General features: G+C 42.7%; 1 protein-coding gene across 10 annotated transcripts in view; it reads right to left on the minus strand.

Annotated features, from left to right (window-relative positions):
- RNF38 (ring finger protein 38) overlaps window positions 1-12668 on the minus strand; it is a 122224-nt gene that overhangs the window by 46717 nt on the left and 62839 nt on the right. For 3 of the 10 annotated variants that reach the window (XM_045882694.3, XM_064579732.1, XM_045882693.3), the window contains exon 1: window positions 64-399. The exons of 4 other annotated variants lie outside the window; for them this stretch is intronic. In XM_045882694.3, the coding sequence (XP_045738650.1) occupies window positions 64-72 (9 nt within the window). In that variant the 5' untranslated portion in view covers window positions 73-399. Of the gene's footprint in view, window positions 1-63; window positions 400-467; window positions 861-12668 lie in introns of those variants that run through there. 3 more of the 10 variants (XM_045882696.3, XM_045882698.3, XM_045882697.3) reach the window with 3 other exon arrangements.

Raw genomic sequence — 12668 nt, forward strand, 5'->3', positions numbered from 1 at the left:
CGGAAACAAAAACTTTTTCTTTAGTTCTCTAATAATTTGAAAAATTCCCAGTACAAAACCAACCTCTCTCATTCTTCAGCCCTGAGAAGAACTTCCATGCCCTGAGAACAAACCGCAGCCTGTCCAGAAACCCGCAGAGCAGAAGGACGCGAAAGGACCCTTCGGAACGGGTTCCGCGTTCTCCTGGGTGACATCATTTCACCTGCGCCTCGGCAAAACGGGAGGGAGCGCGCGCGAGAGGCCATCTGCCAGGCGGCGGCGGGCTGGCGCTCCCGCTGGCTGCACCCACACCTCCACGCCGCCGCCACGGGAACAAAGAGCGCCGGGCAGCCGCTCCGCGCCCCGCCAAGCACCGGGCAACCACACCTCCTCCTAGTTGCCGGGAGCGGCCCCCGCAGGCTCCCAACGGCCTGCAGCTCAGACCGTCCCGCCCTCACGCGGGAACCAACGGCCGCAGCGGCCAGTACCTGCGAGGGGAGGCTCCGCCCTGCGGGGCTGCTCCCGCGGCTCCTTGCTGGGCCGCCGCCTCCTATTGTGACCGCTCGCCCAGCCAGCGGCCAGCTCGCCAGCTCCGCCGTTCCCGGGCCTCCTCACCCCCGGAACCCGGGCTCCGACCGAGGCGCTGTCTCGGCGCTTCCTTCCTCCCGGCACCATCACACGGGCCGCGCCAGGAAACAGCTGCACGGTCAGAGCTGACAGAGTCGGCTAACGCCTCGGGGGCTCCATCCTCTCCGCCCCCGGGCCCTAACTGCCGGGGCCGCGGCACGGTCCCGCCCCGCCGCACCCCGCCTCGGTGCTCGCGAACACGGCGTGCCGCGCCGGCGCACTATCCTCCGCTGCGCGCGCAGGCGACGCCCCTCGCCGCCAGGCCGCAAGATGCGCGAGCACGCGGCACTCCCACTTCTCGGTTTGAGGTCGCTGCCCGCCTCCCCACCACGTCCCCCAACAGGAACAAACCTAGCGACCACAAAGCGCGAGACCACCAGACGCTCCGCCCCTTTCCCCCTAGGCTCGGCTCCGCGCGCCGAGCCCCCTTTGTTTCCACCCCGCGGGGAAGGGGGGGAGGGGCGGCGCTGCGCGCGTCCGGGCGCGCGACTAGGACTAGTTCCGGCAACAGAGCCCGTCGCACAGCGCCCCTGCGCAGCGCAACCCCGCCCTCGCCCGCCTCTCAACCCGGGCGCACAGCAAGGCCACCAGCTACTGAACCGGACCCTGGGGCTGGCAGTGTCTCCCAGTTCGTACACATCTCTCCCTAAAGTATGGTTTCTGGGCCATGCCTCCCTCCTCCAAAACTCGGCAAACAGTAACCTCACTCAATTCACAATATAGTATGTATTCATGTGGACCCAGAAGTGGAATTTTTATTAATGTAGAAGGAGGTGATTAGTCGAAGGTGTCTCACAAAGAAACAAACAGGTTGGAACCCAACGTGTCCAACTCTAAGGATTATTAAACCTGACAGTTATTCAGACCATGCTGAGCATGGGAATGAGATGGGTACAAAGAACGTAGCGGGCAAGCTGCCTGTCCTGATCACATCTGAGATCTAAAAGGGAAGACAGACATACCATAAAAGCACAATAAATGCAAGGAAAAGACAGCTAAGTGGTATCTGAGGAAAAGCGGGCCATCAAGGGGGCATTATGCAAGAAGTGGGCTGTATGCAGATAGGAAAATGGTTGATGCCATCAAGGATGGTGATCATATTTTAGTGTAGTCCAATCAGCAAAAAAATCCAGGTTCTAGGGGCGCCTGGGTGGCTCAGTAGTTAAGCGTCTGCCTTCGGCTCAGGTCATGATCCCAGGGGCCTGGAATCGAGCCCCACATCTGGCTCCCTGCTCGGGGGGAAGCCTGCTTCTCCCTCTTCCACTCCCCCTGTTTGTGTTCCCTCTCTCGCTATGTCTCTCTCTGTCAAATAAATAAATAAAATCTTAAAAAGAAAAAAATCCAGCTTCTAGTTCTGGCATTACTTCCACCAGTCTCCTTCCTGCTCTGGGCCTCAGCTGCCTGTAGTAGAAAATTAAGGAATCAGACTAAACTGATGTTCAAGGATCTTCTGAATACGTATGAATAACACTATATGGTAATTATTTGTGAACATTTGTCTCCCGTATCAGACGGAGCACTGGCTCTCTGTTTTGGCTCTGGAACCCCAAGGTCCAAACCTACAGCCTGAAACACAACAGCAGGCGCTTAGCAACTCTGAATCAAAGTTCCAGCAATAAATCACAAGCTTTTACAATTCCTAGACAAAGAGAAGCTAGAATGATACAGCAGGCCCCAATAAATACATCCCCTCACCCCAGGCCCACACCCCCATTATGTAGTCCTTTTATCTAGCTGACTCTTCCTCCCAAAAGGCTGTCTTCCAAAGCAGCCAGTTTGTGGGTGATTACATCCAAACTGTAAAGTTTGTTTTTTTTTTCATTTCATGACACAGTCATAAATCCCAACCACACTTTTAGATGCATCCAATGCAATCGATTTCTAACTTGAGTCCCTCATAATTCCCCATCTACTGCTGTAGATCCACCTAGCTTCCAGCAGAACCTCAGCTGCACAAGCTTCCTTACATAATCCAGACCACTCTGAAACCACTTTTCTTGTATACTTGGATATTAGCTATGTGATGAGAGGAGGAAAGGAAGAAAAAAGTTGGGAAAGGGAAGGGAAATTACCATTTGAGAGCTCTCTAATCAAAAGAGCCAGATTCATCAAGTGCTGAATCTCAGCAGCAAAAATCTATTACAGTCCTTCAGGGTTTCCATTCCTTAAGCTTAATGTGAATCCCCTTGGGCCTCAGCCAATCCTTTGCGAGGCAAACTCCATGAGAAACCTTCTCAACTGATTAAGATCTTAGCTACCTAGGCTCTTAGGGCTTAACCCAAGAAGTCTGCCTAGATGTAAACAATAATCCCACAACTCAAGGTTGGATAGTTTGAAATTTGTACTGCAATTTCTTCTCTAATTGATTTTCTTCACCAGGAAATCTAGTATCTTGCTAATAAACACCCAATCAGTGAGATAGGCTTTAAGCTGGGCCACTTCTGACCACCCAATATGGCAGGTGGTAAATGAGAACAGTTGCTCAACCCCAGTCCACCTAAAATTTTATTTGGTGTCTGTTCAAAAAGGTGCAAAGCCTTGTTGGAGTGGTGTCCAGTAAAACTTTCTGTGATAGAAATGGTCAATATCTGCACCATCCAAAAAGAGGCCACATGTGGCTACTGAGCACTCAAACTGAGGCTAGGGCATCTAATGAATTGACTAGGATCAATTTAAATAGCCACACATGGTTAGGGACAGCACAAAACTTGTAGGCAAAGTAACTGATTATAACAAGAGCTTTTTGAGACTTCTGACTCCAGGACTGCTCTTTAAAATCAATTTTCACAACAGAAGTAAAAACTGAATGACTACTAAAAACTTCTTCCTGACGTACCCAAGTACGTCCCCTCACTTCTAAAATAAAAATATACCAATCACTGTTTACCAAATAGTAAAATATTAAAATTCCTTCAAATATGTCTGGTCATTGGGATTATTTACTGTGGTGACATACCATTCTAATACATGGGAATAACACCTGAGGTTTTGACTGGGCTGGGCTGGATCTAGAGATGAATCTTTACAATACTGATCTTCAATCTATGAGCAAGATGCATCCTTCTATTTACCTGAGTCACCAACTTCTTTTCAATATTGCTTTACATTTTCTATACAAGTCTTACATATTTCTGTTCTTTGGTTTATTCCAGGTTTTACATATAATTACTAATTCTAAAAATACATATAGTAATATACATGTATATTATATAATTATATAACTGTAATTTAATTATACATAATTAACTCTAATAGTGTATCTTAAATCTTTTTGAATTTGCTGTACATATAATCCCATTGGCAGATAATAATGACCATTCAATTTCTTTCTTTTCCAACACATTTTTCCTTTTCTTTGTCTTGTCTTACTGCATTGGCTAGGACTTCCAGCGCAATGCTAAATAGAAACAAAGAGAACATGCACTTCTGTCTTATTCCCAAACTGGAAAACTTCCAACATTTCACCATTAAGTATGATGTTTGTGATAGGTTTTTTTGCATATCCCTTTAGCAATTAAGAGAGTTCTCTTTTATTTCTAAATTATTAGAAGTTTATCATAAAGGAATGTTTAATTTTATCAAATTTTCCTGCATCTATGAGATAATCATATAATTTTTCTGTTAATATGTGAATTACATTGACTGGTTTTGGATGTTAAACCAATTTTGCATTCCTAATAAAATCCTGTCTTATTATATTACCCTTATTATATATGTTGGATTTGGTTTGCTAACACGTTGGTTAGGATTTTTACATCTGTGTTCTTGAATGAGAATAGCTGTTATTTTCCATTTTTGTAATGTCTTTGTCAAGTTTTGTTACAAAGATTATGCTAGCCTTAGAAATGAATCAGGGAGTGTTCTCTCTTTTTCTACTCTCTAGAATAGTTTCTGTAAGAATGGTGTTATGCCTTCTTTAAATATTTGGTAGAATTTGCTGGTTATCTTTTTTTTTAACATATAATGTATTATTTGTTTCAGAGGTACAGCAGGAAGGGAAAAATGAAGAGGGTGGAAATCGGAGGGGGAGACAAACTATGAGAGACTATGGACTCTGAGAAACAAACTGAGGGTTCTAGAGGGAAGGGGGTGGGAGGATTGGTTAGCCTGGCGATGGGTATTAAAGAGGGCACGTTCTGCATGGAGCACAGGGTGTTATATGCAAACAATGAATCATGGAACACTACATCAAAAACTAATGATGTAATGTATGGTGATTAACATAACATAATAAAAAAAGAATTTGCTGGTTAGCCAACTGAACCTAGAATTATATTTTTTTCCCTTACTTTTTAAAGATTTTATTTTATTTATTTATTCATTTTAAAGATTTTATTTACTTATTTGAGACAAAGAGAATGAGAGGGAGGAGGGTCAGAGGGAGAAGCAGACTCCCCGCCGAGCAGGGAGCCCAATGCAGGACTCGATCCCGGGACTCCAGGATCATGACCTGAGCCGAAGGCAGTTGCTTAACCAACTGAGCCACCCAGGCGCCCTAAAGATTTTATTTTTAAGAATTCTCTGTACCCAATGTGGGGCTCAAATTCACAACCCTGAGATTAAGAGTCTCATGCTCCACGACTGAGCCAGCCAGGTGCCCCTATCTTTTCCTTATTTTTAACAAAGGAAAAACAACTATAATGTTAGGATAGACTTAAGAAAGATCTCATACTGAAACTCAAAATCTGTTTCTAGAAAACTAACTTCCAGTCTTGTGAATTTGAAGAGTTCTGCTGGAAATACATTTTTAAGCATACTGCATAAACAATAAGCACAAATAAATTTTACATAAGTGATAAATAGTCTGCCAAACAGTAAATATAAAATTTGGTTTGGTGCTCAATTTTGCATTTCTAAGACATCACAGACTATCTAAACATAATGATTATCTGAAGGACCTTTATACAAGAGAGGTGACTCTGAGGCTATAGGCTTTCTTATTCCTTTACACACTCAAGTAAATACATATTTACATGGGAGAATGATTAATGCTATGTTAGAACACAAAATAGAGGCCACTAACTCAGCAGTAGTGGTTGGGGTTGGAGTGACATTACAGTCAGGAGACTTGGCAATGGATATGATGACAGCACAACCCTATTCCTGACAGTGTTAACAGTGGGAAACTGCTTCTTCATTATAAAGGTCACGGACTCCCAGCAGGAAGGTCATTCTCTACCCAACACCTTTTTTGGCAGGTCCCAAAAGTGTACAGCATTTTTTTTTCCTTTGATATTTTTCCTCTGTGTGTGGTTCTTCAGCATCTGGACAAGTGATTCTTTATCTGTAGCTCTTCAATCATGGGTTTCAGCATTTTAAAATAAGAGATGCCACTCCTTCCTTTTTTGTGTATTCTCTACCAGCCAACATTCTTTCAATATGGACATCACTGATAAGAAACAAAAGAGAGATGGGACCTGCTCTTGAGGGGCTTACAGTTTAATGGGGGAAACAGACATTAAATAAATACTGTAAAGAATTGTGATAGAAGTGTGTAAAGGAACAAGAAAGCCTATAGCCTCAAAGTTTCCCTCCTTCCACTATAACCAGCTAAAAGGATCTAATAAGATGAAGCTACATAGTGGAAAGGTGTATCGGCCTAGCACTATTCAGGCTACACATTATCTATAACCATGATAAGACTTGATCTAATGCAAAACATCAGCATAAGCACTTTTCACCCATAAGTGTTACTACCTGTCAGACTGGAAAGGTTAATTATCAGCAGCTACCAGCGACAGTTGCCAAAGACCAGAAAGGGGCAGCAAAGGCGCACCCAAACCCAAGTCCCCTGAAAGCCTCTCACAATAGAGCCAGCTTTGGGATGGAGGAGTGGGCAGACTGCTGTTCCCACACGATAGGTGAGAGATGCCGGACACTGAACCATGACAGTTCTTAGGGCAGTGAAGGTGAGAAGGGGCTAAAAAGCAGAACCAGGTGAAAGGCCATCAGCCAAGAAAGAGTTCAAGACAGAGGAGTAAATAAACCTGAGTGCCTAAGATAAGCTGAGTCAGAAACAGGAAAAATAGTGACCGAGATATCAAGCCAGAAATGGAGAGGCAAGAGTGCAAATAAAGCATGCACTGCACATCATGGCATATTCAATCTCTGGAGCAGGATAAATAAGAAAGAGCAGACTCTAAGGCATGACCTGCCTTAATGCACACCCTTTGAAGCAGAGATCTTAGCGGGACCTTGCTCATTCCATTCTGGCAAATGGGGCGCATCTTGGGAACAATTCTAATTGCCATGATTCTCATTCTAAATCAGGCTCCCTGCTCAGTGGGGAGTCTGCTTCTCCCTCTCTCTATCCCTCTGTACTCTCTCTCCCTCTCAAATAAATAAATAAATCTTTAAAAAAGAAAATATATCCATAAAGGTAAATTTCTAACAGTGCAATTGCTGTTTCAAAGGGCCTTTGTTTTTTAAATTCGAGAAATATTGCTAAATTGCCTGCTAAAGAGTTGCACCAATTTTTATTCCAACCAACAGTAAATAAAAGTAGTTCGGAGTCGACTCTGAAGAGGAAACAGCAGTGTTTAAAGGCATCCCCTGAGGAAAGATAGGTTAACTATCATTGCAGTAGGCCAAGGACTAGGGAGAGAAGCCGTCAAAACAAAACTTGGGCCAGGATACTCTGAAAACAGTCATATTTCATACCCAGCTTTAAATTCTCGTTGTTTTAATTCCCTGTTAAATCCCTGACCCTTTACTATGGTCTTACTAAATGCAGTAGCCTAGGAAGTGAGCCCAAACTGGAGCCAAAGTGACACTAGTGAAAGTAGCAGCACTTAGAAAAGCTGGTGACCAACAGGTCCTGAGTCAAAGGGCTAGCTAGGAGGGCAAGCAGCCTCCAGAAAAGATACCTATGGCATCCCAGAAACACCTGGAAAGGAAGGCCCGCGAAAACTGTCAACTGCAGCTACAAGGAACAAGGACTCCAATCCCAATCATTAAGAATTAGACACTGAAGTAAAATATGACCCCAAAAGCCAGTAAACATGGACTATACTTATTGTAAGTGCTTCAAGAAAATAAATAAATCATAGTATAAACACTGGTTAAGAAACAGAAAAGCATACACAGACAACTAGCACCTTCACTTTGGAGATCATGAAAAAGCAGTTGCTAAAAAGGGACCTGGTAATGAGAGAGGGACTTAAATGGTCAAGATGAAAGGAACATGAGAATGTTCTCTAAGCAGATCAGAACACAGGAATATCTTGTAACTTTCACCATGTTTAATGGAGAACAGAATTTCCTGTAGGGAATGCTGGTGGAGCTCATGTGACTGCATAGTTGATAACCTTGCTCTGGATGATGCCCCTGGCTACTGAATTCTATACCCTGCATTCGTGAGGTGTGGCCAGCTCACTGAAAATGCCAGTGTGTCCTCCTGGTAGCTTCCACTGATTACATACATTGAAGACACTGACTAACCAGGGTGGTTTTGCAGTGTGATACATGGCACATCTCTACAGACCCTGTACCCTCTGGCCCAAGCCACACTCAAGAGGCCGTTTCCAAACTTTAAGAAGAAAGTGTGTTACCTGAGCAGATTCACAAAAAACAGAAACGATCACCTTAAATAAAAACCCTTAAAGCAGGACAACTCTTTATAGAGCAGATAGAAAATTTAAGCTCCCACAGAAGTTTATTTCTCTCTCCTCTGCTTACTTGTTCCTGTTATGAGAGTGTCTTATAAATAAAAACAAATTAAATTTAGTAGGCAATGACATTTCAAAAGCCAAACAAGAATGCGACAGAATAATCTCAAAATACCTATCATTACAATGTATTTCTAATCACCTCAGATAGTCCACAGTAAGGCAAAGAGAGAATCTATTTGAAACACCCTGCATCACATAATACCATACAGCTCAGAAAGCACAATATAAAATTTAAAAACTTTAAGAAAATGTAGGGATATATCTGAAGATATTCTGGAGACAGATTTCCTAGAAGTAAAAGCAATAAAATACATTTCAAAGGACTATACCAATAGACTTGGTCCCAAAATAATTTTAAATTTCTGAATGGGAAAAACACTTCATTAAAAATTAAAAGCTGGGAAATTTTTTGCAAATATGACAGATGATTAATGTTCCTATACAAAGTGATAGGAAAATAGGAACATCCCAAAAGAAAATTATGCAAAGGACAAATTTTTAAAAAGCAGTAAGTGACTAAGGAACAAATGAACGTATAAAGAGTTATACAACCTCAGTAGTAATCACAGAAATACTCATTAAAACAATTAGAAACCATTTTTCATCATTCACAAAGTAACTTGACATTATGGATGCTATTCAATGTGAAAAGGAAGCGAGACAAGTATTCTCATATGGAAGCATAAACTGATGCGTATGTGTGAAAAAATATACAAAAAAAGACAAAGGCTGAAAAAAATGTTCATATCCTTTGATTCAATTCTACTCTAGTAATCCAGGCTTAAGAAATACATCATTCAAAACGTATTACATAGCTACAATAATCAAAACACTGTGGTACCAGCATAAGGATAGATACACAGATCAAATGAACAGAATAGAGAGCCCAGAAATAAACCCTTGCATATATGGTCTAATGACCCCCAAAGGGTCCCAAGATAATTCCATGAGAAAAGAACACTCTTTTCAGCAATGGTGTTGGGAAAACTAGACATCCATATGCAAAACAATGAAGACAGACCCTTACTCTACCCTATTATACAAATATTAACTCAAATGAGTGAAAGATCTGAACTTAAGAACTAAAACTGGGGGAGCCTGGGTGGCTCAGTTGGTTAAGCGACTGCCTTCGGCTCAGGTCATGATCCCAGGGTCCTGGGATCGAGCCCTGCATCGGGCTCCCTGCTCCGCAGGAAGCCTGCTTCTCCCTGTCCCACTCCCCCTGCTTGTGCTCTCTCTCTCAAATAAATAAATAAAATCTTTAAAAAAAAAAAAAAAGAAAAAAAGAACTAAAACTACAGAACTTTTAGGGTAAAAACATAGGGGAAAACCTTCACGAGACTGGGTTTGGCAATAATTTCTTGGATGTGACACCAAAGCGCAGGCAACAAGAGAAAAAGATTAATTCGAATTTCCTCAAAATAAGAACTTAAAAAAAAATTAATTTATTTCAGAGAGAAAAAGGAGGTGAGCACATGAGGAGGGGGAAAGGTAGAGGGAGAGAATCCCCAAGTCGACTCCCTGCTGAGCACAGAGCCTGAAGTAGGGCTCAATCCCATGGCCCATGAGATCATTACCTGAGCCGAAACCAATAGTCGGATGCTTAACCAACTGAGCCACCCAGGCACCCCCAAAATAAGAACTTCTGTGCAAAGGACACAGCCTACAGAGTAAAAGGGCAACCTCCGGAATGGGAGAAAGTATTTGCAAATCATCTGTCTGATAAGGGGTTATACCCAGAATATATAAACAACTATAATCAAACAAAAACCAAACCTGATTTAAAAATGGGCAAAGGTTGGGGCGCCTGGGTGGCTTTTGGCTCAGGTCATGATCTCGGGGTCATGGGATCGAGCCCGGCGTCAGGCTCCACACTGGGCATGAAGGCTGCTTAAGATTTTCTCTCCCTCTGTCCCCTCAACTTGCTCATGTGCTCTTTCTCTAAAGGGGGGGGGGGTCTTAAATAGACATTTCTCCAAAGAAGATAAATGACCAATAAGCACATGAAAAGATGCCCAATATCACTAATCAGTAGGGCAATGCAAATCAAAATCACAATGAGATACGACCCCACACCCAATAGGACGGCTAGTATTAAAAACAGTAACAACAGAAAATAAAATGTGTTGGAAAGGATGTGAAATGTAAAATGGTGCAGCCACTTTGGAAAACAGTATAGTAGCTCTTCAAAACTCTAAAAATATAAATGATCCAGCAATTCCACTTCTGGGTATATTTCTAAGATATATTTGTACACCTATGTTCCTAGCAGCATTATTCACAAGAGTCAAAATGTGGAAGCAACCCAAATGTCCATCCATGCAGAATAGACAAAATGTGTTATATACATACAGTGGAATGTTATTCAGCCTTTAAAAGGAAAGAAATTCCAACATTCATGCTACAACCTGAACGAACCTTGACAACACTAAGTGAAATAAGCCAGTCCAAAAAAAAAAAAAGGGGGGGTGCCTGGGTAGCTCAAGTCGGCTGAGCATGGGAATCTTGGTTTCAGCTCAGGTGGTGATCTCAGGGTTGTGAGGGGAGTCTGCTTGAGATTCTCTCCCTCTGCCCCTCCCCCTGTGCATGCTTCCCCGCTTTCTCAAATGAATAAATCTTAAAAAAGAAACACAAATATTTCATGACTCCATTTATATGAGGTACAAAGAGCACTTAAATTCAGAGACAGAAAGTAGAATGGTAGTTGCCAGGGACTGTGCAGGAGAGAACCAGGAGTTACTACTTAATGGATACAGAGTGTCCATTTGCAAGATAAAAGAGCCCTGGAGATTGGTTACACAACAATGTGAATGTATTTAACACTACTGAACTGTACCAGACCTAAAATGATTAAGATGGTAAATTCTATGTTAGGTGTATTTTACCACAGTTAGAAAAAAAAATCTCATCAGAGCAGCAAAAGGGATGTTTAAAAATACAAACGAGACCTCATTCCTTCGCTTAAAACTTTCCAAAGGCTTCCCATACATAACAGGCAGAACTAAAACTAAACTTTCCCTGGCTTACCAAGTTCTACATGACCTGTCCTGTGCCTACCTCTTCAAACTCATCTCATACCACTTCTACCCTCATCCACCTTGCTTGTGCACATTAGCCTTCCATTTGGGCGATCTTTCTAGCCTCAGGGCCTTTGCACTAGCCCTTTCCTCTCCCTACGATGTTCCCCTCATGGTCCAGATTTTCACAACCTGTTCTTTCCTATCATTCAGACCGTAAGTGTCACGTTTTTTTTTTTTCCTTTAAGATTTTATTTATTTATTTGAGAGAGAGAGAGAGAGAGCACACACAAGTAAGGGGGAGCGGCAGAGGGAGAGGCAGACTTCCTGCTGAGCAGGGAGCCCAATCCCAGGACCCTGAGATCATGACCTGAGGGCAGACACTTAACCGAGCCACCCAGGTGCCCCAAGTGTCACCTTCTTAAAGGCCTTCCCTAACACCTAGAGTAGCCAACTGCCCAATTACTTGTACAGCACCTACAAGTATCTAATTATTTACTGATTTACATATACAGTTCATTTTGTGCCCTTTTCACAAAAAATAAGCACCAGAAGAACAAGGACCTTCCTTATTAGTCTTTACACCACTCTATCCTGGTGACTCAACAGTGCCTGGCACATAGTAGGCACTTAATAAATATTTGCTGTATCAATAAATGCATAATAGTTTTTTAAAATGACCTAAAGCTCTACAAAGACAGGTTAAATAAATTACCATGTATCCTTATAGTAGAACATCATGCAGCCATTTTAGCTGATGTTCAAGTATATATATAGTACGCAGATTATATTTCCCAAGATGACCATACATAGTAAGTTCTCCCACCCTTCATTCTCTTCTTCTTATGCTGACATTATGCCCCAGTGGTGAGACTGAGGTTCCCTCCTCTTGAATTTGCGCAGGCCTGTGACTTATGCTGGAAGAGATGCTTTGTGACTTCTTATGTTAGGTCATAAAAGGCCATACAGCATCTGTCTGGTCCTCTTGGAGCAGTCACTCTTGCAATCAAGCTGCCATGCTGTGAGGAAGCCCACACTACATTTAGGTGCTCGGGCCAAGGGTCTCAGATGAAGTCCCAGCTGACAAGCAGCATCAACCATCAAACATGTGATTGAGGACTTCAAGATGACTCCAGCCTCAGACACCATTTGACTGCAACTGTATGGGAAAACTCCAAGCAAGAGTGACCTAGCTGAACATAGGAAACCCCAGAATCATGAAAGATACAAGTGCTCTACACCAAATAAATTTTAGGGTAATTAATTATACAGCCATAGATAATCAGAGCAATTTAGTTTTATTTTAACCATGAAGAGAATGCAAAGAGAGTGAGTTTTCTTATGACATAGTCTGTCTCTGTATATTGTTCTTGCC

Source organism: Mirounga angustirostris, unplaced genomic scaffold (genome assembly GCF_029215605.1).
Source record: "Mirounga angustirostris isolate CCGP_5_RB_7025 unplaced genomic scaffold, mMirAng1.0.hap1 SCAF_15, whole genome shotgun sequence".
Taxonomy (NCBI): Eukaryota; Metazoa; Chordata; class Mammalia; order Carnivora; family Phocidae; genus Mirounga; species Mirounga angustirostris.